The sequence below is a fragment of the Hyaena hyaena genome, unplaced genomic scaffold (genome assembly GCF_003009895.1).
Source record: "Hyaena hyaena isolate Hyena2069 unplaced genomic scaffold, ASM300989v1 scaffold_562, whole genome shotgun sequence".
Classification (NCBI taxonomy): Eukaryota; Metazoa; Chordata; class Mammalia; order Carnivora; family Hyaenidae; genus Hyaena; species Hyaena hyaena.
Genome location: NW_024081198.1, coordinates 978,931 through 1,006,014, shown reverse-complemented (window position 1 = coordinate 1,006,014; position 27,084 = coordinate 978,931). Strand labels below are relative to the sequence as shown.

The 27,084-nt window shown below is 38.6% G+C and overlaps 2 protein-coding genes across 5 annotated transcripts in view; one reads left to right on the top strand and one right to left on the bottom strand.

The window, feature by feature from the left end:
- The window catches only part of MICU3 (mitochondrial calcium uptake family member 3), a 97,132-nt gene extending 80,647 nt beyond the window's left edge, over window positions 1-16,485 (top strand). For 2 of the 3 annotated variants that reach the window (XM_039256282.1, XM_039256281.1), the window contains 5 exons: window positions 299-470; window positions 10,248-10,356; window positions 12,408-12,565; window positions 13,624-13,692; window positions 15,433-16,485. In XM_039256282.1, the coding sequence (XP_039112213.1) occupies window positions 299-470; window positions 10,248-10,356; window positions 12,408-12,565; window positions 13,624-13,692 (508 nt within the window). In that variant the 3' untranslated portion in view covers window positions 15,433-16,485. The remainder of the gene's footprint in view (window positions 1-298; window positions 471-10,247; window positions 10,357-12,407; window positions 12,566-13,623; window positions 13,693-15,432) is intronic. The other variant, XM_039256283.1, reaches the window with a different exon arrangement.
- A 3,473-nt stretch (window positions 16,486-19,958) lies between these two features.
- On the bottom strand, window positions 19,959-26,742 carry LOC120248086. Of its 2 annotated transcripts, XR_005532492.1 has the most exons (3): window positions 26,473-26,742; window positions 22,996-23,978; window positions 19,959-22,466 (listed from the first exon to the last, which is right to left on the bottom strand). XR_005532492.1 is itself a non-coding variant. In XM_039256284.1 (2 exons), exons 1-2 carry the CDS (start codon window positions 23,729-23,731, stop codon window positions 22,290-22,292), a joined length of 702 nt encoding a protein of 233 aa, XP_039112215.1. In that variant the 5' UTR covers window positions 23,732-24,082; the 3' UTR covers window positions 19,959-22,289. The 2 variants fall into 2 exon arrangements, 1 of the variants encoding a protein (XP_039112215.1); XM_039256284.1 differs by lacking the exon at window positions 26,473-26,742 and having other exon boundaries at window positions 23,207-24,082.
- Between the last annotated feature and the right edge of the window lie 342 nt (window positions 26,743-27,084).

Genomic DNA, 27,084 nt, shown 5'->3' with positions numbered 1-27,084 from the left:
TCGATAAGTGTTATAGGAAGTTGCTGAATGATAAGAAATGCCTGGGTATCTGGATTGATTACGACCTATATATTCCTAAGAAGGTATCTTACCAACTTCTTAGTCTCAGTGACCCATAGTAATAACATGGATATAGTGTCTGGTGTAGTAATCGCCTGGCACTGCACATTAACTCTTGAAAGTCTCATCGCTACCCTGCAGGGTCTTTGTGTAATCCCCATTTTACAGATGGGGAAGCCAAAGCCCTCACCGTCAGTCTTCACTTATCTTACCCATTCCTTATATATTTTTGTCACAGATTCATGGATAACCTACAAACAGAAGTTCTAGAAATAGAATTCCTTTCTTACTCTAATGGGATGACCACTATCAGTGAAGAAGATTTTGCTCATATTCTTTTACGGTATACAAATGTGGAAAATACATCAGTATTTTTGGAAAATGTGCGTTACAGTATACCTGAAGAAAAGGTATCTAACCCCCCAAATCTATTTTGTTACAGATGATATTATCTTGTAATTATATAGGTCTATAAAATATATTGTCCTTTTCTTAGTTCTTTTTCTCTGCTGTGGATTAATAGATATTTTGGATATATTTCACTCTTTTTTCCTTAGTGCTCTGGCTAGTTTTTAAAACTTGATTAATGTAAAATTCTAGGTCGATATCTGTGTTTTTCTTAGATATGCTGAAAATTTTTGAGATTATTAACAATTGTTTTATTCAAATTATGAATATCAGTTTTGAAGAGAATTCTGCTGAGCTATATGCTTTGACGACTACATAAACATCACCTCATATAAACCAGTTTATATTGACATCATTTCAGTAACACTTTATTCCATAATACCCTTAATAAAAGGTCATTTGAAGACAGCCATTGATGAGCGAGTGATCTTATCAGTAAGTGAAGTGAGGGTTTTCAAAGAGTTTGGATGGCATGAATGGGACAACTCATTGTCTATTTGTTTAGCAGCAAATGTGTTGTCAGCAATTCTGAGCAGTCGCATTATCTAGTGGTATTTGAATGCATCATTGCAACCCAATAGAACTGGTGTTACAGGTACCCCTTCAAGCATGAGGTGTTTTGGGTATATTGCCTTTTGTTTGTGTTTATAGAAGGATCCAGTTAATCTGTCCAAGGAAAACTTGTAAATAGTTTGACTTTGTTTAAAATGGCTACACTGTGACAGTGCTAACAATTCTCCAGGTCCCCTGTGGAATGAGAAAAAAAGACTAGATGCATTTGGCCGTTAGTTTTCATAATCTCTTAGGGAACTTCTATCTGTTTTGTATGATAAGCTGATTTTTTTCCAATTCATACCCAGTTCCCTAAAAATAAATATTGAAAATTGTACTACTTTGTCAATCTGCTAGAATATTATTTAGAGCTTTAATGAATCTGCTTTTCTTTGTCTTTTATCAAATGGAAACATAGAAATCTGTTAACTCAAAAAGTTCAGTTCCAGGGTAAGAGTGTATGGGAACTCTTCACTGTTTTGCAACTTTTACATCTAAAATTATTTGAAAATAAAAAGCTTTCTTTTAGGCTAAAAAAAAAGGAAAATTTGGCAAATGCACCAGCATCAATTCTCATGATATTTGTTTGTTTGGTTTGATATTACATCATCAATCCTTAGAACAGACTTCCAGATATTAACATCTTTCTTTTAGAAAAAGGGAAGCCAAGTCTTCTCAGATACTTGTCTTGTTAAAGGAATCAAACCCAAGACTGTAAGCCAGTGGTATTTATACCGCACCCTGCTTGTATCTTTCCCTTCCTCTCATTTCTCATCCCCTCCTCTCCAAAAGAATAACAAGTACAGCTACTTGGATAGCACTTGACATTTCTAAAATACTTTAATTTTCATCCATGTATCTAGCAGATATTAGGTATCTGCTATTTACGAGACCCTATGCTAGCCACCGTAGATAAAGTGACAAGATAAGCAAAATCCTTGTCATGGAAATACTTCTCAGGGAGAGACACAAAAAACAAGTTAACAAAAAATTTTTAAAAAACAGTATGTTTTCAGAAAATGATAAATATTAAAAGAAACAAAAGGGGCACTTGGGTGGCTCAGTCGGTTAAGTCTCCGACTTCGGCTCAGGTTATGATCTCACAGTTCGTGGGGTCGAGCCCCGCGTCAGGCTCTGTGCTGACGGCTAGCTCAGAGCCTGGAGCCTGTTTCAGAGTCTGTTTCTCCCTCTCTCTCTGACCCTTCCTTGTTCACGCTGTCTCTTTCTCTCTCTCTCGGAAATAAATAAAAACATTAAAAAAAAAAAAAAAAGAAACAAAAGTCCTGGGGACTGGAAAAGGAGATGGACTGTCAGGGAAATGTTTTTTGAAGAAGTAGCTTTTGAGGAAACACTGTGAGGATGCAAAGATGGCAGAGAAAACAGCAAATCCCAAGGGCTTGGAGACAGAAAAAGCTGAATGTATTTGAGAAACTGAAAAATAGGGTAAATAAGTCAATAGGAAAATAGTAGGAGATGGAGAGACAGAGATGGGTTAGGTCTTCTAGGACCCTTTAGGCCAAGATCAGGAATTTAAGTTTTATTCTAATGGTCATTTTAAGAGTGATGGGACACTACTGCATTATTTAAACTTTGAAACAGGAGTCAGCAAACTACCCACCTCCTCTGTTTTTGTAAATAATACTTTATTGGAACATAGCCACAGTCATTCTTTGAATGTAATGTCTGAATGCTTTTGCACCCTAATGGTAGAGTTGAGTAGTTGCAACAAAGACTATATTGCCTAAACAAATAAAAATATTTACCCTCTGGCCTACTATAGAAAAAGTTTGGTAACCTCGCTTTAGAACTTAGGCATATATGCATTCATCCATCAAGCATTTATTCAGCAAGCATTTGCTGTCTGCTGTGACACCTAAATATGATCTGACTCACGTGCCAGATCTAATCTGATTCCTCTTTCTAAAGATCATCATGGCCAGTATATTCAGAGTACACTTCAGTTGGCCCAGCTTTGAAAGGAAGACACAAGTTAGGACATTGTTACAGAAGTACAGGTAGGAGAGGAACACGCCATGGACCAGGGTGAATGTAGGCAAAGGTGGTCAGAAGTTGGATCATTTAAAGAGGAGAAATTGGATCATTTAAAGCTGGTAAAACTTCCCACTGGATTAGATTTCAATGTGAAGGAAAAAGAGGAATCAAGAATTCCTAGGGTTTTGGCCTGAAACACATTGTGAAACAGTGGTACCATTTACTGAGCTAAGCAAGACTTCAAGTTTGGGATTTTAGGAAAGAATTAATAGTTTAATTTTGGACATTTCAGTTTGAGATTCCTATGAGAATATCTAAATGAAGAAGTTAGGTAGGCAGTTGGATATGTGACTCTAGCATGTAGGGGTACAATCATTAGTGTATAGACCTCCAAATTACGTCATTTCTCTCCAGCCTCTAGTAACCATTGTCAGCTTTCTGTCTCAGTGGATTTACTTATTCTGACTATCTTATATAAAGAGACTCATGCAATATGTGACCTTATATGTTTGGTCACATCATATTTTTGAGGTTCATGCATGTAACTTCTGTCAGTACTCCATTCCTTGCTATGGTTGAATAATGCTCGGTTGTATGTGTACTGCCTGTTTACCCATTCATCTGTCCATAGACATTTTATATATATATATAGGGGCGGGCGCAGAGGCTGACTTTTGTTTTGCCCCCTCCCTCCTGGACCGGTGTGCCCTTCCTGGGGACAGTGACATCTACCAAAGATTTAAAGACGTGCACACTCTGTGCCTGCCTGACACAAGGGATGACGGGTGGGACAAGTGGCAGACAGAATCGAAAATCTTGACAAAGGGAAGGCCTTTATATATACATAACTTTTTAGTCAAAGCCATCCCAGTGAGTGTGAAGTGGTATCTATGTAATTACCATTACCTTCACCTTAAATAGAATTCTTTATTTCTTCATATAACTTTGAGTTAGAGTCTGGTTTCCTTTCTTTTCAACCTAAGTGACTCCCTTTTGCATTTCTTGTAGGACAGAGCTGCTAGTAACGAACCCCCTTGAGTTTTGTTTATTTGAGAATGTCTTTCTTCATTTTTGAAGGACTATTTTACCACATGTTATTTATCTGAGAACATCTTAATCATTTCTGAAGGATAGCTTTGCCACATATACAATTCTTAGTGGTCAGATTTTTTTCTTTTAGCACTTGCACTATCCTCACTTTTGACCTCATGGTTTCTGATGAGAAATCCACTGTTAGTCTTACTGAGGAAGAATTCTTACTCTGTGAAGAATCACTTCTCTCCTGCTGCTGTCAATATTTTGACAGTTTGAGTATGTGTCAGGGTGTGGCTGTCTTTCAGTTTATCCTACTTCAAGTTCATAAAGCTTCTTGAATGTGGAAACTTTGCTTTTTCATCAAATTTTTGAGGGTTTCAATCATTATTTTTAAAAATAATTCTTTCTCCTCTCTTCTCTCCCATCTCCTTCTGGAAGTCCCATCATTTATATATTGGTACCCTTGATGGTGTCCCCAGGTTCCTTAGGTTCTGTTAACTTTTTTTTTTTTTTCTTTCTGCTCCTCAGACTGAATACTTTTAACTGTTCTATCTTCAAGTTCACAAATTCTCTATTTTGCCTATTTAAACCTATTGTTGAACACCTACTCACCTTTGTGTTTCAGATATAGTACTTTTCAGCTCCAGAATTTTTACTTGGTTCCTTTTTACAGTTTCTATCTTGATATTCTCATTTTGTTCATAAATAGTTTTCCTGACTTCCTTTAGTTTTTTATCCATGGTTTCCTTTAGCTCTTTGAGTGTATTTTAGTTGATTCAGAGTCTTTGTCTATTTGGTCCAGTGATTGGACTTCCTCGGGGATAGTTTCTTTTTATGTATTTTCCTGATGAATAGGTCATATTTTCCTAATTCTTTGTATGCATTGTAATTTTTTGCTAAAACCTAACCATTTTGAATATTATACTGTGTTAACTCTAAAAAATCAGACTCTCCCCTGCTGGTGCCTGAGCAAAATAGCTTTGCGAAATCACTAAACAAATGGAAAAAAGTGCATTTCTTGTCAATGTGTAGTTACTGAAGACTCTGTTCTGTTGTGTTAGTGATTAGCCAGAGAACCGTTAGGTTCCCTTTCATGCCCAGAACCGGGAAGCAAAGCAGATCGTCCTTTCTTTGCAGTTCAGCTCTGAGCTATTCCTTCTGCACGAACCCAGGCTACTGAAGCCTCTTCCTTTGCCGTCATCTCCTGCTTCCACAAAGCCCACAGATCTGCAAGAGGTGGTAACCTTACATCCTTAGGTATTTTCAGAGCACACGTCAGTTCCTGGGCATGTCCAGTTTCCCAGGTGTCTCCCACGTGCCTGTGGGCCCCTGTTCCAGTAACCATTCTCCTCGGCCTTCCCTTTGTCAAGATTTTCGATTCTGTCTGCCACTTGTCCCACCCGTCATCCCTTGTGTCAGGCAGGCACAGAGTGTGCACGTCTTTAAATCTTTGGTAGATGTTACTGTCCCCAGGAAGGGCACTCCGGTACAGGAGGGAGGGGGCAAAACAAAAGTCAGCCTCTGCGCCCGCCCCTCAGAGAACCACCATACAGGTCAAATCGCATAGTACAACATTTTAATAACAACATTTCACTACCAATACGTTTTATTTTAAATAACATTTAATAATCGCATACCGTATTAGCCCTCTGGCACCAGGAAGCCACAGCAGGAATACCAGCCACTATCCTTCAGCACTGAAAGATAAAAATGGTAATTCAGTGGACAGAAACACCACAGCACCCTCGCACTGATTTTCAGCTACTGTTCTCTTCATTAACCAGTCCCTCCTTGCTGTGAACTTTGGATTGAATTCCAGAGATTGAAAAAAGTTAATCCTGTTAGTCTTTCCCAGCTAATGGTTGTTTCAGTGGAGGGACCAACTAACTCTTTGAGCACCTTCTCCTGCCATTTTCTGTGGCACGGCTCCCCCAGCTTCCTACTAGTCGTATTTCATGCATATGTGCCTCAACCAAAGACAAACAGGTGCACACATGGGGAGCATCATCAGGGCTGCAGATCGAGCATGGTGTCCGTGGGTACAAGTGTAGTCACAGTAGCAGCTTGAGATCTACAGCATTTTCTAGTTTGTCTTTTGATTGAATTATGTCTTATCAGCTGTCTCAGTTTCGTTCACTTAGGCCTTGCCACAGTTCCGTCCCAGTGCACTTCCACTTGCTTGTTCACATCCTGAATGACATATTTCCGTAGTATATGTGAATTTTTATTAGGAAGTTCACGTAACATAAAATTTACCATCTTTACCATTTTAACCATTTTAAAGAGTAAAATTTGGAGGCATTGTGTTCACAGTGTTCTATAACCATCCTTAGTACTAGTTCCAGAATTTTTTCATCATCTTAAGCAGAAAGCCCAAAACCCATTAAGCAGTCCCTCCCCAGTCCACCTCCCTTTAGCCCGTGGCAGCCACTAATCTGCTTTCCGTCTCTATGGACTTGTCTATAATGGATATTTCATATAAGCACAGTCATATAATTTGTGGTCCTTTACGTCTGGCTTCTTTAACTTAGCATGACTTTTTCAAAGTTCATCCATATTTTACCAAATAATGACACTTCAGTCCTTTTTATTGCCAAATTCTACCTTATTATATAGACGTACCCCATTTCCTGTTTGTCAGTTGGTGAATTGTTTCTGAGTTGTTTCCAGTTTGACCATTCAAATAATGCTATTATGAATATTTGTATACAATTTTTTTCATGTGGACATACATTTTGAATTGTCAGAGAATTAGATAATATACTTCAGAGTAAATAGCTGCGTCATGTGGCATCTTTAATTTTTAACATTTTTAAGGAACTACCAAACTGTTTTCCATAGTAACTACAGCATATTGTAATCTCATTAATAATGTCTGAAGTTTCTAATTTTTCTACATTTTTCTCCACAGTAACACTGGTGTTGCTTGCCTTTTTAATTTTCACCATCGTAGTGGATGTGCGGTGGTACCATTGTTTCGATACGCATTTCCCCAGTGAATAACGATGCTGAGCATCCTTTCCTGTGCTTGTTGGCCATTTGTATATCTTTGGAGAAATGTCTATTCAAGTCTTTCCCATTTCTTAATTGTGTTGTCTTTACGTTATTGATTTTTAAGAGTTCTTTATATGTTCTGGATACTGGAATTTTGTCATATATATGATTTGCCAATATTTTCTCCCATTTTTTGTGTTGTCTTCTTACTTTCCTTGATAGTATTCTTCAATGCACAAAAATGTTTACTTTTGACAAAGTCTCATTTATCTGTTTTTTCTTTTGTTGCTCATATTGGGTGAGCATGTTAAGAAACCATCACCACATAGAAAATACAACATCTCTTCCACTTTGAAAATAAAGAATATATTGATTTAAAATAAAACAAGAGGAAGAAACCATTGCCAGTTCCAAGGTTATAAAGTTTTTGATTCTGTTTTTTTGTAAGATTTTTATAATTTTAGCTATTAAATTTAGGTCTTGGACCCATTTTGAGTACATTTTTGTTGGTGAAGTGAAATAAGAGTTTGACTTCGTTCTCTTACATATAGATAAGCAGTTGTCCCAGCACCATTGGTTAAAAAGAAAGACGTTCTTTCTACAGGAAATGGCCTTGGCACTCATACTGAGCAGCATTGTCTCATAGGTATTTGGGTTTATTTCTCGACCCTCAGTTCATGTCTTTTTGATGCTTTACATTTTTTAGTTATTATCATCATGTTTTTGTTACATTCTAAAATATTATTTTTATTCCACTTCTCACATTTAGAACATTTTCCATTTAGGTCCAAATGGTTCATTACAAAAGTGATTCTGGAGGTGGGAGGAGAGTGGAGAGGAAGAAGAAACAACCCTGCTCCCTGACCCTATCATTCCCTCAGTGCTCTTAAAAATGGAGTGCATTCAATTGTCTCCATCAAAATGAATGCCCTGTTCTTCGGTTTACAATTCTCTATTTCCAAACACAAAGAATTTAATCTACATAAAAGAATAATTGTATGGTTTTGAATCTGACCTTTCTTTTCCAAACATGACATCCCTCTTTTGAAAAATCTAAAGATTCAGATAGTGAACATTGTATTGTCATACCTCGATTTGCTTTTTAATCTTATGCTCCCTAAGCATATTAACATTTATGCTTCTACTTTTCTTAAAAATTGCTATGGCAGCTGGTCACAGCATAACCTGATATAGAACCAGAACAGTGGCCAGTTTCCCTAGCAACAGGCTCTCCACATCAAGACAAACCCTTCCTGGCTCAGGCCCCCTAATTGATTCAAACAGCCGTCCCTGGAGCGCACGGCCAGTGGGGTCAGGTCACAAAGCAGGATCCAGGGTTGGAGTGGCCGTACATGAGTATAAGCAAAGAGGAAGAGAAAATTGTGAAGAGAAAAGACAGTGAGAGTTCTCCTGGCAAGTAAAAAGGGGTTGCAGGTGAAGTGGAAATAATGTATACCAAAAATTGGTATTATTTGTTTGACAGCAAACTGATAATATTATTCTGGTAGTCATTTAATCAGTAATTGGCTTATATGAAAGCAGACTCCTCTGGTTCTTCCCCTGCCTTTCCAGTGCTGCCTCGTTGGCTTCCCCTTCCCTTTTCCTGTACTTAGTTAAGGTGAGAAATTGTTAAGCCTAAGCTCTTAGCCCTCTGCCTGTTTTCCTTTCTCAGTTATATTGATTTTGCTGAGAACACAGTAATGAAATGTAGCTCTTCATGGCCAGATGTACATTATCTGAGATACATGGTGCACTGAGCTAGTGGCGGTGGTGGTAATTGCCACCAATGGTGGCAATTGTTTATGGAAATGACATTCTAGAGGCCTCTCCGTAGTCCCACAGCAAGCCCTGTGTGTTGGGTCCAGGACTGTAAGTGTGCGCTCCACGTGCCTCCTCGCGCTGTCCTGGCAGTGTTATCATGGTAGAAACAAGTGCAAGTACACTGCCTGTGGCCTTGTCAACACTGTGATTTTCACATTGTCATTATTACAGACATTAATGGCCTAATGCTGTTATATTGAAGAATTACATGTACAGGAGACACTGGTGTTTTGGGGGTGGTTTTCCTCTCATTTTTCTTTTATTTAATGTTTTTTGTTTTTTTTTTACATTTATTTTTAAGAGACAGAGAGAGACAGAACGTGAGCAGGGAAAGGGCAGAGAGACACAGAATCCAAAGCAGGCTCCAGCCTCTGAGCTGTCAGCACAGAGCCCGACGCAGGGCTTGAACCCACGAACCATTAGATCATGACCTGAGCTGAAGTCAGGACACTCCACTGACTGAGCCCCCCAGGTGCCCCGCGTTTTTCTTAATCATCAGCTTACTCTCAGGACCTAAAATATTTAGGCCTGAAATACAGTTTTCGAAATGGAAACTTTTTATTCATTTTACTCAGTTTTTTACTTGTTAGGACAGAGTGGCTACTTTCAAGTTTCTTTCATGCGAGACTAGAAACCACAGTCCTAGGACACTTCCGTCACCTGAGAAAAGTGCACTTTTCCCTCCTTCCGCAGCCCCCCAGCAGCCACAGACCTCCTTGCCGTCAGTATAGACGACTCTCGTCTGTTCTAGAATGTCACACATTGAAATTATGATGGCTTCTTTGACTCGGCATAACTTATTTGGCCTTCGTCCCTGTTGCCAGGCTTATCAGTACTTTATTCTCTCTAATAGCTGGGCCCTTTGGGATTGTTAGACCGCTGTTTGGGTAATGCATTCACCTGTCACCTTGGGTGTTTCCAGCTTTAGGGGATTATGCATAAGGCTGCTGTGAATATTTGTGTTTAACTCTCTGTGTAGACGTGTGTTTCCATTTCTCCCAGGCAAACACCTGGGGATGGAATGGCTAGATTATGTGGTAGCTGTTTGTTTACCTTTATAAGAAACAACCAAAGAGTTCTCCAGAGTGATTGTAATGTTTTTATTCATTTTTATTATATCATTTTTGAAACTTTGTGCTGATATGACAGTGTTTTAAAAATATTTTCACCTGTCATGTTAATGGTAGCAACCCTATGCAGTAGAAATAAATCTGAGTGGATTTTACATTCTGTTTTGAGGAAGGAAGCTTCAGAATGTGCCCTGGAAATGTTTACCTACATGAGATATGGCAGGTGCTTAATCTATTTATTTCTAGTAGGTACAGATGCCTATTTTAATAAGTTTGGCAATACTAAGTGTATTTCCATGTATTCTCCCAATATAGGGCATCACATTTGATGAATTCAGGTCATTTTTCCAGTTTCTGAACAACTTAGAAGACTTTGCAATAGCCTTGAATATGTATAACTTTGCAAGTCGCTCTATAGGGCAAGGTAAGTAATCATCTTTCAAAACTTAGAAGCTAAAAATAATCCTACCTTGTTTCTAGGGGCTTCGATAACAAATTAATAAAGTATTTCATATTAGCCATCAAGTTGCCTGAAAGTATGGTATATACTTTGATGGGAAATCTGTTTTCCCTAAGCAGAGTTTAGGGAAATGTGCTAAATTTTTCCATTAAATTTATTACTGGCCTTCCTTTCATATTATTGAGAAGACTTAATGATGCTTGTAAAGATTCAAAGAGGAAGATACCTCATGGCCGCTGATAACATTGAGGAATATGTATCTACCTGTGGAAAAGCCAACTGGCTGTACCAAACATCATCACAGGGTGATATTTATATTTCTAATTTTACACTCAATCCCTACTGATCAAGAAACCTGAATTTTGCCAGCAGAGCCCCCTCTTTGCTGTGGACTTATAGTAACCAAGTTTTAAGAATAATATATAAAATTGAATGTTGATTTTACTTAATTTACAAAGAAATATAGTGTCCTAGAATTCGGAATGCTGCTGTCCTCAGGACCAGCTCGTTCTTTCCCAAACACCGACTAACAAGTCTAGTCTGTTTTCTAAGATTCTGTCGCTGGAACCAGTTTCCCTTCCCTAATGAGTCATATCTTTTAGTATTTTTGCCATATGAGGACTTTCCACATACATCTTTGAGGCAGTTATACCTGTGTCTGCCATAATCTAATAAGAGCTAGTTCCCAGGGTTAAATCTCAGAGGACAGTCTTGTTTTATTCACCAAGTTCTGGGGAGAAGCTAAACTGTAACCCCTAAATGCTCATAAATTCTCTCTCCCAGAAACATAGATATTGACTCCTTCACCTAGCTTCATTCATGTACTCACTGAGTTGGAGAAACCAGAAAAATTTTTCATATTTCACCCTGTGTCTAGTGAGATGTTAAAAAGGACATGTCAACTCAACCTACTTTAGAGTTTTAAAACCAAAACTTTGGGAGCCCTGCCTTCACAGACCAGCAGTTACTGCCGTGATGAACCCTCTAGTCAACTTTGAGAGGAAAGAAAAGCCAGCACCTGTTTACCTGTCTCAGAACGGAGAGCTGCTCCTTTCCTGCGTGGACCTAGGAGCGAAAGCCATCAGATGTGTGCCGTGGCGGGTGCTGGGATCCACCTCTCTTCCTTTGCTCTTGCGACTACAAGCACTCACGTTCAGGTTTTTCCCTCTCAGAAGGACCCCTGCAGTAGCCCCCTCCGGGATTCCTGCCATTACCACTCTCCTCTCCCATGTTCCTAGACAGCTCACAGAAAAATCTCTCTACGACGTGATCCTTCTCCGACACGCCCGCTGTGGAAACTCCTCAGTTCCACACTCGCCTGTTGCAGAATGTCCGGGCTCCTCACCTCCGAGGCCCTGCACAGAGCTCCTCCAGCTGCTGTGTGTCCCCTGGGCTCTGTCCGGACCAGACCGCCTGTGGTTGCCCTCCCAGCGTGCCTCAGATGCTCCTGTTTCCCCCACGCCTGTGTTCGTTCTTGTCACCTCCTGTGCCATCTCTCTCCTCTCCACAAGCGAATTCTTCCATCCCTCGGGACTCAGCTCGCATACAAATTGCAGCCTTTCCTAACCACTGCTCTTCTCTTTCCTCTCCTTATGACTCCACACTACAGACAGAAGTCGTCACGCATGTCCAAGTTCTCATACACTTTGTTGATATTTTTGTGCTCCTCTCTAGTGGTTATTCAGACAGGTGTCTCATCGTCCCTCTGAACTGTAGGTTTCTTGGTAATTTATTCATCCTAATTTCTAGAATGTCTATCACTGATAGTAGGTGTTCATTAAATATCATCAAATATGAATGTGTTATTAACCTAAGATACAGCTGCTGCTTGGCCCTTTTAATTCAAACCACAAAAATTTTCTGTTTCCTAAAAGAGCATGATTAATGAAAAGTCATGTGTTACATAAAGTCATGACCCATGTTCAGAGAAACTTCCTTTATAACCTTTCTAGCAGTTAACACATACTATAAAAATAATATTAACTATTTACTCCTTTTCTGTAACATTTATCTAGATGAATTTAAGCGCGCCGTCTATGTAGCTACTGGCCTCAAACTTTCACCACATTTAGTGAACACAGTCTTCAAGATTTTTGACGTTGACAAAGATGATCAATTAAGTTATAAAGAATTTATTGGAATTATGAAAGACAGACTCCATAGAGGATTCCGGGTAAAATAAATTTGAAGCCTATTGATATCCTTTTGAAAAATTGAAAGAAAAAACTCATCTCAGTTTCAGAAACAATTTATACAAAATTTTAAGGATAGAAACATGAAATGTCATATTTGAAAAGAAAACACATAACATCATACCTGTTTTCAAAAAACACTTTGAGGTATAAAAGTCAGTGCTTTTTAAAAATATAAATCAGTTTGAATTTCAGTAACTTATTTTCATATCCAGGTAATTTAATGTCTTCCTTTCAATTTGTGGGGAGAAATGTTGCCAAATATTCTTCAATTAGTTCAGTCAGCACACAGGCAGTTCAGACTTGGTAGTAGACAAAGAAATCGCGTTTTGTACGATGCACATTCCCACGAGGCAATTTGAGGCTCTTCAGTCACTGCATCATATTCAGTACTTTTTAAATGGAAAATAGAGCAAAAACCTTTGTTTTGTCTGTTGAACTATTTTTTTCCATTAACATCTTCTACTGAAAGTTACTGGAAATGTAATGATTTTTTTGCTCAGAAACATGTTTTAAATCATGAAATACAGCATTAATCAACAAATGTTTACACATTTAACATGTTTGTGGTTGTGCCACAAATGGAAAATAAAGAAAAAGGTTTTTCTCTTAACAGCCAGAACGTTCAATCTTGTCTCTTTGGTAAAAATACTCCTAAGTGTTAATACCTCTAAAAAGAGAAAAGTTATATATTAAAAAACCAAGATTCATCTTAAACAATGTTTTTAAAGACTTTTAATGATTTTTAAATATTTGTAAACATACTGTGTACTTAACTGCCACCTAGTGGTGAGTTGTCAACACTTGCGACTGGGCGTCCCTAACACCTGAAAGGACATGCATTGAAAGTCATTTATTTGCCCTCAAAACTTTCAGAGTAGCAAGAGCAGATTAAAACACAAACTGCTACAAATCTCTGATCCTATATATATCTCTTAGGTGTTATGTGTTTTTATTTTCGCTGTACTTATTTACTGCATACCTGTGGCCCCATAACATTTTATTTACATTCACATACTTGTAATCCTCTGTTCCACAGGGTTACAAAACCGTTCAGAAGTATCCCACTTTCAAATCCTGTCTAAAGAAGGAACTTCACAGCAGATAGGTATGTTGTCTTCTCTGTCTAAATTTGTTCAGAAATAAAGGAATGATCATAATTTATTTTTCTATGATGACACTTAGGAAACAGCTGAAAGAAATAGACATAACTTATTTTTTCTTATTTTAGGCCACTAATTCAGTTGAAGAATTACTCTTCTAATGATTTCATTTTAGACCAGTAATTTGATTTAAGAGGTAAACATTACAACAAAGCATGAATTTGCAACTATTACACTGATCTGGAAATGAACTAGAATAAATACTCATCTGACTGGAATTATCTGGGAGTGTCTTTAATGAAAAATTTTCTGTTAAACCTGCAATTTTGTATCTGAGCAGATACAAATAGTATCTGCTCTACAAATAGTATCTACGTAGTGAATCCAAATAGGATTTTTATACTCTGGGACCATTAGCATCTAAGGGAATATTACTGTTTTATAAGACCATACCAAACATCTGCTGTAATAATAGCAACTAGCTTTTAGAATTATTTTAGATGCCTGACCCTCTACTAGGTGTTCTTCTACACGTAGTATCTCATTTAATTTTCACAGGTAGATACTCCATGTGACAGCAGGTAAAATAAAGACATAGTGAGTAATTTGCCATAGAGAACTTGCTGGTAAGTGGCCAGCTAGGATTTGAGCCTCATTCTGTCTGATGGCAAAGCCGTGTTATTTACCGTTTACTAAACTATCACCATAGGATGCTGTAGTTGAGGAAGATGCAGGAGATTAACTCAGTTTGTGTCAACCCAGAGAAATAACTCCCATTTGTTGCTGATCTTCAGAATGAAAGGTTTACTTTTCCTTTTTTCTTTTAAAAGTGTACTATTGTAGCTACAAGATTTTGGTTTATTTTGAGTTCATATTGATTAGGTCTTGACAGTAAAGGTTTTGTTCATTTATATATGCTTGTGAATATATGTTCTTGCTGTTTCCCTCAAGCCTGAAACATTTGTATTCGTCTATGGCAGTATTTCCCAAAGCAGTTCTATAAGGTATCAATGCGTATTACTCTAAAAAACAATGAAAAAAAATCTACTTAGTCAATTAAGTTTGAGAAATACCATAATTAACACGATACGGTAGGTTTCTTCCCCCCTAGAACTCGAGATCTTCACATGCCACTATTTATGTGTCTCCAGGAGAAAACCAAGTATTCACCGCTTTACCAAGCTTTCAAAGCTTGCTTTCTTTTTTTTTTTTTTTTTTTAATGGAACTCATTTGGGAAACTCACTTTGGCTCTGACCTGTTCAGTGGCAAGTAGGCTCATTTATCTATTTTTGGTGGTACCTGTTGAGCGGGCAAAAGAAGTCAGGTCTTCCTCATCTCTATTTTAAGGAAGTTTACACTGCCTGTAAGGACTTAAACTAACATTTAAAAAGAAACAGTAGGACCATCCCATTTGTTCATACAGTGTCCCCCCCAACCCATAGTAGTGTCACGCAGACAGCACTGATCCCACGTAGGGTACATGGAAGCAAGAGGTGAAAACGACTACCTATAATCTAGACCTTTGTAATACTGAAGGTCAGACAAGGTGCTTAGCAAAATACTGAACTTTTAAGTTAAAGGAAATGTTTTATGTTAAGTCTTTGAACCTTATATTGTCTGTTAAATGTTTTCATTATGTGCCTTACTGTTTCACATTATTGTCATAATAACAGTTGATTAATGTCATCACCTCTTGGTTTCACCCTAAATAAATATTGCTTATATGTATATTTTTTTTCATTAGGTACTTCTAAAGCAAAGTTTAAAGGATTATTGTCTACATGATGATGCAAGAAGCGAAAATTTCAGAGAGTAAAAGCAGGTCTCAGATCAGAACATGTAGAAATGAAGGAAAAGATGAAACGCTAATTGTAGTTTTTCTTGATTCTTGAACATAAGACAGATAAAATGCATCTTCTCACTAACTTGTAAATGTTATGTGTTATCAAGTCGAGCTTTTGCATTGATTTACCGAACTCTGTACTTTTTCATTCCTTTCAGAAGTATATAGATACTTCCAATGACTATGTAAGAATGTATTTTAAGTATTTTTTATTTATTAGAAATTTGCCTCATTTCAAAATAATATATGACTCCTGGAATCTAGAGCACTTAAAAATTAACAGCAACATATTTTCTTTGGTTTTAAACTGTGAACTTATTTTCAGAAAAATGAGTTATTACTTGAGATTTATCCTAGGCCTTTAGAATTGTTGATGAATCCCCATTATTACCAGGTTTTTAATTACATTTAAATAATTTGGAAAAACAAAAGTGAGCTACTATGTAATATGATGGTTTACATTGTACTTTTAACTTTTAAAAGTACTTAACATGTACTGTGTGAATCAGAGTTTTTAAAAAGTTTTTGTTCATTTGCCAAAGTCATCCGGATGTCTGATACTATGTGTATAGTAAAGCAGTTTCAAACGTACATATTTTTTTCCTCAAAAACCTCACATCTTCACAGTAGAAACCGTGGTAGTGACAGCACGGCCATCTGTAATGTGCCGCCGCTGCTGGCAGGTGGCGCGTGGCGGTGGCTCAGTCGGAGTGCTGTCTTGCGCGGGCCATGCGGTGCCGCGCAGCGTTGGGGGTGTAAGATGACATAAGATGACGTAAGACAACATGTGAGTCACGGCTGCATTTGTCGAAGGTGATGTTTTGTTTCTCACAAAAGGACCACTTTGGAAAAAGTGAGGCCAAACAGCCGATCGTAATGAATAACTAAATTCATTATTTCAAAATAATATTTCAAATTCACTAAGTCAAAAGACTTAAAGAGAAAAAACTTTCTAGTGAGAAACAAAATTAGGTTTTCACAGGGAGAAAATAATTTGATAGCATTTAATGGAGGTCCATTCAGTTAGAAAGTATGGTTTATGAAAGGATACTGTACAAAAATAGAACAACGAATTTAAGTTAATATATTTATATATTGTATGTGGAAGATAAGTTCATTCATCTTCTTTTCTAAGGTGTATTTAACGTAATTTGCTCACACTCCAACTATCACCTTGCTTCTGCATATGAAAATAGGAACTATGCACTTTGTTTTTGTCAGTTATAAATGTGAAATTGATAGTTCTGCAGCTGCCTATTTATAAAAGTCATGTTATTTCCAAGAAAATGTTACTATTAGCATTGACTATGTATTTGTTAAACTTTGTACATTCTTTATCTGGCATTATTTATTATATTGATATAGAAATACATATGATTCATGGATTTGAAGATTCCATATAGTATAATAATTTAATTTCACCTGCTTTGAAGGTTGACTCAATAGATTGACTAAATGAAAATGCCAACCCACTCATTTAACACGTCCAAAGTCTATACCGAGTGTCCTCGATATTAATTATTTGTTGTCCAAGATAATTGAAGAAATGTAATTTACTTTCATCTTTGACTGTAAGGTATATTATCTTGCAAATACAGAGAAAATGCTATTTGGAACAGTTCTGTCAGTATAGATTTAAAAATGAATTAACTCATTAAAATTTTTTATAATTCTGTCACTCTCCCAGGGCACACTGCATATGCAGTCTTTATTCTTTATCAATATAAATGAATATTTCTCTATTTGAAAGGCTGCAGCATAATATTAAAATGGGAATAAATAAAATATTCTGATAAATTAAAATGAAAAAGTAATAAATTACAGTGATCATGTATTATCACCCTTGAATTTTATCATCTATAAATTGGGAGGTAAAAATCTCCCATTGGATTGTTGTGTACATCAATTGAAAAATTTTAATGCTTTGATAGTAACATACGAAATTCATGTATGCTGTTATTCCCAGTATTTCTTTCTACAAATTGTTGCTTGGAAACATGAAACTATACATAAATTTTAGTATCATACTCTACAGGCAGTCTAGATGTTAAAAGGTTTACGCTATTTCTCAGTATCATTTCGTATTAAGAAATTCACTTAATTTATCCAGTTTATTGTTCTTATTATAAAATATAATTGTAAAGCAACCTGTTGTACATTCTTATATTATCTTAAAACAAATATACCTGCCCTTGCATCAAGAAACTTAGTACTTTGTTTCTATGTATACCTGTGGACTAAGGTCTTTCTAAAATGTCACTTTCAAACTTTGAAAATTTTTGTTGGCTACCAAACTGACATTGATCTTAGCCCCTCTGGTATGGTAATACATGCCAGTGAAATTAATCTTATCAGGATTTTAATAGGTGTAAATAAATCGCAGAGCCATAAAGCTTCTCAAAGTGTATAATAGGAATTCATACATTTTAGAATTATGGTCGTGGGTACCAGAAAGCTTTTCAGAAAGTTTCATGGTGATTTAATGGAGTATGCATTTTGCTTTACAGAACTGGTTGTTTAAATGGCTTAAAATCCTTAAGCCAACACTACAGCAGCTCCTGTTTTACTGATGTTGGCATTTTGTAGGCATCGTTTTACTTAGACAACATCTAGAAATTTACTAGTTTTCAGAATACATGAGTTATCTGATGTTTTATAGCCATATAATATGTTAGCATTTTTACATAGTGCTTTTACTTCCATAGGATGTAAAACTATTATGAATTGTACATTATTCACAAAGTATACAATAAAAATTGTAAGTGTTAAGAAAGCATTGTGGTTTTTTCTCTTAATTGGCAGCATTTTTACTTTTCAGTACTTCATGAAGTAATTGTGTGCCCTGCAGTCAATCACATCTTATATTCTGTGAAATACCGTATGATGAACGTCAACACAAAGAATTCTCTTGATCAATCATTATAATTTTCATTAAGTCATGATCATTTGGCACACATCTTGAAAACCAAGGATCGTATCTGTAATTGTGACTGTCGGCACATAATTATACAATGCTTAGAGGAAATAAAAGCCTTATTTTAGAGGTGCCTGGGTGGTTCAGTGGGTTAGGCATCCTGCTTCAGCTCAGGTCATGGTCTTGGCAGTTTGTGAGTTTGAGACCCATATCGGGCTGTGTGGAGCCTGGGACCTGCTTCAGATTCTGTGTCTCCCCTCTCTCCACCCCTCCCCAGCTCACACTCTGTCTCTGTCTCTCTCAAATATAAATAAATATTTTAAAAAATTAAGCCTTATTATAAAAGATTTCTGGAATAAACTTTTTCCAGTGTCGTAAAGGAAGAGAAGGACAAACAATTAGGAGAAATGGGAAGAGAAAGAAGAAGAGACTGGAGAAGGGATTGGAATGAGGAAAGATTTTTTAAACTGGGATTGAATAGACAGTTTTTATAAAATAAATTGAAAGAAATTCAGGTTAAATTGCTAATGGCAATACATCCTTTCCCATAGCAGATTGAAGAGATGGAATGGTTTGGAATATATAGTGTTGGTTAAGCGTGTGTAACAAATACTGGTGAGGCCAGAAATTTGAGTGCAGCATCTTTGGAGGGCAAGATTTGGAGTTTTGACCTAGAATTTTACTTCTGGGATTGTAATATCGCAATATGTATATTCACAAGTTTGCATGTCAACAAATACATCTGTACAACGAAATTGCATGTAACTGTGAAAAAGAATGAAGTCCATCTATCCCACTGATATGAGATGGTCTGCAGGTATTTTACAGGCACACAGCAAAGTACAGAAACGTCTACAATATGCTGTTGCTGTTCACAACATACTTTAATTGCATAGAATTACATTTATCTATCTATACACACACACAAAGGTTAGAGGAAATAAAAACCTTATTATAAAAGTTTTCTGGAAAAGATAAGCTTTTTCCATATATATGGAAATATATATTACATATGAAAATATATATTTTATATATATTTCTAAAATTCAAAGAACTCTAGAGAGTTAAAACCAGCATCTCTCTTCCCATCAACCCTCATTTTTCTTCTCAGAGGCGATCACTTTCTAATCTTGCAGCAGTTTCTTTTGGTATCTGCCTTCCTGTTTCAGGATAATACGTTATAATGATATTTCTGGATTGATTTCATTTTTTAGATTACTAACTGTTGACTTCCTACAAAGGAAGATGAGGATTTGGCGCTCTCCTGCAATCCGCCTCCAGGTCAGACATTCCCTTTCTCCATCCTTTGAGTATATTTAAAGAGTAATTTTAGGGGCGCCTGGGTGGCTTAGTCGGTTAAGCGTCCAACTTTCGCTTAGGTCATGATCTTGCGGTTCGTGGGTTCGAGCCCCGCGTCGGGCTCTGTGCTGACTGCCAGCTCAGAGCCTAGAGCCTGTTTCAGAGCCTGTGTCTCCCTCTCTCTCTGACCCTCCCCTTGCTCACGCTGTCTCTCTCTCTCTCTCTCCTGGAAATAAATAAAAACATTAAAAAAAAACATTTAAAAAAAAAGTAATTTTAGTTAAATCAATTATTTCAGTTCATCAATTATATTTCTTTTCTTATACATCTTACTTTCCATAGAGTTAAAATACTCTTTTCAGTTTGCATCATGTTTTATGTACTTCTCATGTGTTCTCATGTGTCTACCCATCATTAGTTCACCCCCACACTCCTCTCCAGAACTAAACACGTATTGTTAGTGCAGTGCGACACATCAGGTAATACGTAAGTTTTTCATTATCATTTTAGAAATGCCTTCAGGGACTCCCTGTATTACTGTTCCTACAATGGTTGTTTTCCAGTCCTGAAAAACAGTCATTCTAGGATTGCCCTTCTCTGTGTCTCAAAGATTCTATTTTACCCTCTCCATGTCCCCGGTCTTCCTCTTTTCACATTTTGGAGTGGAACACAGTCCTCCATCATTTCCTGGGAAAGGCTGCATGATACACGTCTGAGCTCTCACATGCCTAAAGATGCGTTTACTGTACCTCCTGAGTGGGTAACAAGTTGTCCAGGGATAGGAAGGAATCTAGGGCGGTGCATCTCCGCCCTCAGAGCTTTGAACGCATTGCCCCTTTGTCTTCCAGCTTTGGACACTTTTCTCAGGAAATCACATACTCTGATTCCTGATCTGTTTGGTCCCCCCGCTCCCCCCTAGAATCTCTGTCCCTACTGTTATGAACTTTCACATTGACCTAACTTGGTAAAGATCGTTGCTCACTGATGTGCTGGGCACTCCATAGTTCTTTGCTGGGCACTCCATAGTTCTTTCCATCTAAAAACTTAGTTCAACAAAAATAACAACAAAGCAATAATTTCTTTGGAAACTTCGTCCTCTCCTTATTTTCTCTGTCCAGTCTCTCTGGAATTTCTATTATTCAGATACTCAAATCTCCTGCACTCTGTAATTTTTCTTTTCCTCCTCCTTACCGTTGATCTATTTATCTTTCTATTGTCCCCCTTTAAAAGATTTCTTGATTTTTTGAGAACCTCCTTATTGTCTATCCATTCTCTTGAGCTTTTTACTTACTCCATCCTATTTTTTAAATTTGTTCTTCAAATGTACCTCCTGTTCTTATTTATTCATATATTTTTCTTTATTCTATATGTTCATATTTTAAAACAAATTACAAGCTCTGTGTATATGGAATTAGCTTTTGACTGGTGAGTGTCACTCATTGCTTTTCTGGCTGAGTCCCTTCATATGACCTTGACTTTTCAGTATTGATAGGTCTTTCTCTTTGGTTCCAATTTCTTCTGCCTGTCAGTTAAAGCCTAGCTGCTATTTTGTTCAGAGTTGTGTATAGGAAGGAGCGCTTTATTTAATACCCCTTCCTTCAAATATGCTAGTTTCTCTGTATGTGGAATACCCGTGGTTTGGCCTCAGAAGAGGTTTCTGCTGGTGTGTGAGGGGAGAGGGGGTTGGTGCAGGAGGGAGCTTGAGATCAAAATGCTTTATAAACAGAATTTCAGTCAATCCTATTTACAATGCCAACTTCAGAGATATCTGGATCCTTCCATTCTCAAGTCTTTCTGGAACTCTGCAGTGTCAACCTGCCTCTTTCAGGGGTCTCTATGTTGAAGCATTTAAGTTCTCTTTGGTCTAGAAGTTCATTACCATCTATTTTCGAGATTTGAAAATTGTGTGCCTGTACTCTCTTGCCCTTGAGAAAGCAAGCTATGCTTTTCTGCCATACAATTTTAAGAAGGAGTGGAAAAAAGGTGTGACCAAAAGAATATATTTAGCCTCCATACTTAGAATCTGGAAGCCCCCATACAGAACTGAACAATGGTCACCTGTGAGGATGGGGCCACAGGTCTATTAAATGAACGGGACCATAACTCATATATTTAATGAGCCGTTATTGGACTGTTTGGGTGTTTCTACCATGTTTTTGTTTATTTTGTCAAGAAAAGCATGTTTTTAAAACTTAGGATCTCAGTCCAGAAAAAGAATAAACCATGAAGGTCAGGTGTTGCGTGGATTTATTTACCAAATCCAGAATTAGGTTGGTTACTTCTTGAAGCAGACAGATGGTTTTAAGAAAAATGAGAGTATAAAGGTGAATTTATAGAACATGGCATGATTTCAGCTTGGGTGGTGGGAGTGGGAAAGCGATTTGTTGATAAAGGGCCATTGGTGGAAATCAGCCAGTAGACAAAAAAGGCGAAGATAGAAGCCACACTCTCTCATAAAACATATTTTGGCGATGTTTACCTTAAGAGATCAAGAACTGAACTTGATTCTTAGTCTAATTCAGTATGACATTTTCTATCTGTATTTTCAAGGATGAAGTGAGCAGCTTAAAGGTAAGATCAGTCCACTAGCAGATTTTAAACGGAGATAAAATGAGTTTAGGAATGAAAGGCAATGAATAAAGATACTTCCAGTCTGTGGCATATAATGTTTTACTCTGCAAGCTCTGGGTGCTATAAGAGTTAAAGGTGCAAGCTGGAAAATCTGCAAAAAAAAAAAAAAAAAAAAAAAAAATTAAAAACCCACACACAACACTCTGAAAATCTATACTTTTTTATGTCATTGCTCTTTGGAGCTAAAAGGTTCTCAAGAAAGTGAGTATCTTATATACCGTTTGTGCTGTAATATTTTATTACAGTGAGTGTACAGAAGATTAGCTGTCTCAAAGATTCTTTTGAAATCAGATTGTACATCAAAACTGCATTGTGCCCTGCTAAGTAAGCAAATTTCGGAAAGAGGAGAAGGTGATGTCAAGACTTATTGCAAAATGAACAAATAAAGGAAAAAAGATTTGCTTGGTGTTCAGCCTATTAAAGCATAGCCAAATGTCAGTCTTCATTTGTCAACTTAAATATGTTTTTCTAAAACGTACAAAGATTCCGTCTGTGCAGAGTATCCTTTAGCCAGTGTTTGGACTCGAGAAATAAATTAGGCAACACGAGAATGCTGAATAGATTATACCAATAACTCAATTTCTCATAGTGATTATTTACCACGTAAATATGTACATTACTAATTCAGATACAGATATCTGTTGACTTCTTTGTTATTTTCCTGATGGTAAAATTAATACATGTGTTTCTGCTCCCCAAAAGGTCAGAGGTAAGCGTCTCTTCCACAACAGCTCGACCACCAAATACAAGCATATCTCATCCCAGGGATTTTTCTCTTCAGGAAAAAAAAAAAAGTGGTAAAAATAAATTTTTAAAACTCCAAGAGCTGACCCTCAAGTAGCCGGGGTGAGGACTAGGTAGCCAGCCTGTATTGGAAATAACCCGGAACATAGGTGGTAACTGGGGACAGCCAGGCCGACTTCCGACTTCCGGGGTGCTTGGAAGCAGAGGAGGAGGGAGCCGCAGGCCTTGTGAAGGGGCAGGACTGCCTGGAGGCCGAGCTCTGTGCCGCCAGTATGTGAGCACAGGGGACCTGGGGACAGCAGGAGGGGAGCCCGAGTCTAAGACCCCTCCTGGGGCTAAAACCTTCAGGCAGGCCCTGCGTGTGCTGAGGCCCGTGTACACACACAGACACAGCTGGCTGAAGGAAGAAACCAACACGGCTCTCCTAGATGAGTCACAAGCCCCTGAACACAACCAAGTCCACACAGGGCCAGCCACTGTGAGAGGCGACAGAGACCGCAAATTAGACCCCAACAAATCAGACCCTGGAACTGAATACAGACAGAATGCACGAGGGCTCTGTGTGCCACAAGCTGAAATGACCAAAATTGGTTTTACAACAAAACAAAACATTGGAATTAAACAGATACACTTACCATAGGATTCCCAGAAATAAAATATTTAATCGCTGGAATCAAAACCTCAGTTTAGAGTTTGGGGTCCGGCCGTGGCTGAGTAACTGGTAGTAGACATACCCTTCTGTCGTGCGGCACGTACGTGGGGCAAGACTCCAGGAGGCTGCGTGGCAGCAAGCAGCTCCCGGAGGTCACACAATGCTGGGGGATGTCAGAGTTCAAACCAGCCAGGGTGTGAAGATTCACTGAAAGACATGCCTTAAGAGTGAGACTACTCTGGGGGTGACTGGGGGGCTCCGTTGGTTAAGCGTCCGACTTCAACGTGGGTCATGATCTCACAGGTCATGCGTTCCAGCCCCACTTCGGGCTCTGTGCTGACAACGTGGAGCCTACTTGGGATTCTCTCTTTCTCTCTCTCCCTTTCCCTCTCCTTCTCTCTCTGTCCCCCTGTCTTCCCCTCCCCCGCTTGTACTCACTCACTCTCTCTTTCTCTCAATAAATAAATAAACTTGGGGGGAAAAAAGAGTTAAGTCTACTCTAAAGAAAGAGCGATTCTAGACCAATCCTAGTAAAACCTAAAATTAATCCACAGTAGGCACAGCTGATCTGCCAGTAGAGTAACCACCCGCCCAAACAAAAGTAAACAGGAAGATGTGACCCTTGGCCAGAGGTAAAATGGCCCCTAGAAACAGACCCAGAGGTGACCCAGATGCTTGAATTAGCAGCTCCATACTTGTTGCTTTTAAAAATGGGAATTTTTCCCATTGGACTTTCTATCTGATTGTTGTTGGTATATAGAAAAACAATTGATTTTGTTCAGCTACTTAACTAAACTCTTAGTTCTGACATTTTTTCCCATAGATTCTTTTGAGTTTTCTGGGGATAAATCATATCCTATGAAAAAGATGGTAATTGTGTCTTTGCCCATTCCTATATTATTGCTCTTATTTCTATTTCCCGCATTATTGCACTGATTATAGCTTCCAGAACAACGTAAAATACTAATTGTGACAGCAGAAATATTGAGTTCTTGTTTAATAAGGCTATCTCTAATGTCAATGAAGCACAATATTTTCCTGTTGATTAGAGACAAAGCCTTTATCTTGTTAAGAAAGTATCCTTTATTTCCTGGATTTATTTTTTTTTTTACTTTTTTAATGTTTTATTTATTTCTGAGAGAGAGAGAGAAAGGCAGTGTGAACAGGAGAGGGTCAGAGAGAGATGGAGGCACAGAATCTGAAACAGGCTCCAGGCTCTGAGCTAGCTGTCAGCACAGAGCCCAACGCGGGGCTCGAACCCATGAACCATGAGATCATGACCTGAGCCGGTCAGACACTTAACTGACTGAGCCACCCAGGTGCTCTTATTTCCTGGATTTAAAAGAGTCTGGAAGAAGGAATGGGCATTGAATCACCTCAAATGCCTTTTCAGCTTCCAGTGATGACTACACATTTTTCCAATTGGACCTCCAGATGTGCTATATCTGCTTTATAGGCTTCTCAGTATTAAATTACTCTACATTACTGTGATAAAGTCTGATCGTGCTAGACCATTCTTTTCAGATCCTGGCCTTAGATGGGCTGACTTCCGTACATCAAGATCCTCATCTCCAAATTGGGGCTAAGAATTGTATCTGCCCCGTGTTACAGAGATTAGATAATTTCTATTAAGTTCATTTATAGAACTATAAATTGAGAACTATACGGTGCTTAACCAGCACAATGTCTGGCTCCCAGATGTGTTCAGCTAGTCATACCATTATTATTGTTATTCACCAGGAAGACTAAATCTGGTTTGGGCAGGGAAAGTTGTATTTCCTGTCAAGGTTTTTACATGTACGACTGACACGTTTGTCAAGTTTTCTTAAAATAAAATAGGTATTTTAAAATTGTCAGGTATGAATCATGGGAAGGGACAGCAAAAAGTTATTTTCTCTTTATTTTAAAACTATGTTGTTTGCTGACTCCTACCTCCTTGTGGGTCAGCTAACTCGCTCATAATATTCCTGGTCATGTGCTCAGGGTCCCCACACAAAGCCCAGGACAGGAGGGCCCCACAATTAAGGTCTAATGAGCTGTAGTCACCATCTTCAAATTCTTAAGCACGTTATCTTTGAATTTTTGTTTTATAGGTGAAATTCTTGAGGCAGTGGAGATTGCACAGGGAGCTTGGAGCCTGCGCTCCCACAGCTCTCCTTCCCACCCCTTCCCGCCCTCCCCAGGATGTTTCTTGGCTATCCTCCGCCTCGCCCAGCCACAGGCTCCCCAGTGCTGCCCGAGTGTTGGCTTAACCTCCAGCCCCCTGGCAGGGACAAGGGTGCAGGTTTGGGTGGGAATGGGGAAGGGCATCCACATCCCACGGGACTCGGGGGCCTAGGATGCAGAGGACATCCCGCCCTGGCTGGCAGTGCCTGATACACCAGGAGCCAGCCGGCAGCCAGAGACCGCCGCTCAGGGCAGACCAGCCTTTCACCCCCCCCCCCCCCATCCAAGTGTAGCTTTCTAGCCCACAGGCGCAGTGCCCTGGGCACTTGCGTGTCCGTGTGGGCTGCAGCATCAGGCCCGTGGAAAGAGGAGATGTCCGGCTGGACTCTGCCAGGGTGTTCTCCACCTAAGCAGGTGGCGCGTCAGTCCAGCAGCTGGCGGGAGAGGGGACTGGCAGCCGTCGTCCTGGACAGATTCACGTGCATCCAGAGTCATGGGATAAGGTCACAGGGCACCTGGGAAGGCCCACGCTCACCTTGCAAATACCCCGATGCCCACAGGAGTCCACCTCAGCTCGCTTTGTGCTGATGAGCTCTCCTTTCCTCCACAACCTTCCTGAGTCACTTGTATATGCTTCTTCTGGCCAAGTGGAAGGGGTCCCATGAAATAGGAATGATGTAATTTTGATGATTCCACATAGGCATTAAATACTCTGATATCTGCATTCAAAAGTGGCAATGCAGGGACGCCTGGGTGGCTCAGTCAGTTACGCTGCCAACTTTGGCTCAGGTCATCATCTTGCAGTTTGTGGGTTCGAGCCCTGCATCGGGCTCTGTGCTGACAGCTCAGAACCTGGAGTCTGCTTCGAATTCTGTGTCTCCTTCTCTCTCTGCCCCTTTTCTGTTCACTCTGTCTTTCTGTCTCTCTCTCAAAAGCAAATAAACATTAAAAAAAAAAAGAACCCTGGCATTGTAGAATATAAAGAATGGTGAAAACCATGTTAATAATTTAACATGATTAATTTTTATTTATAGAACATGACGTTAAATAGCGTATGGAAAACATCATGACAAGTTGAGAGAGAGAGTGTGGAAGAAAAAAAGACTTCAGACTTTACTATCTTAAATGGTACTTTTTCCTGCTTTTT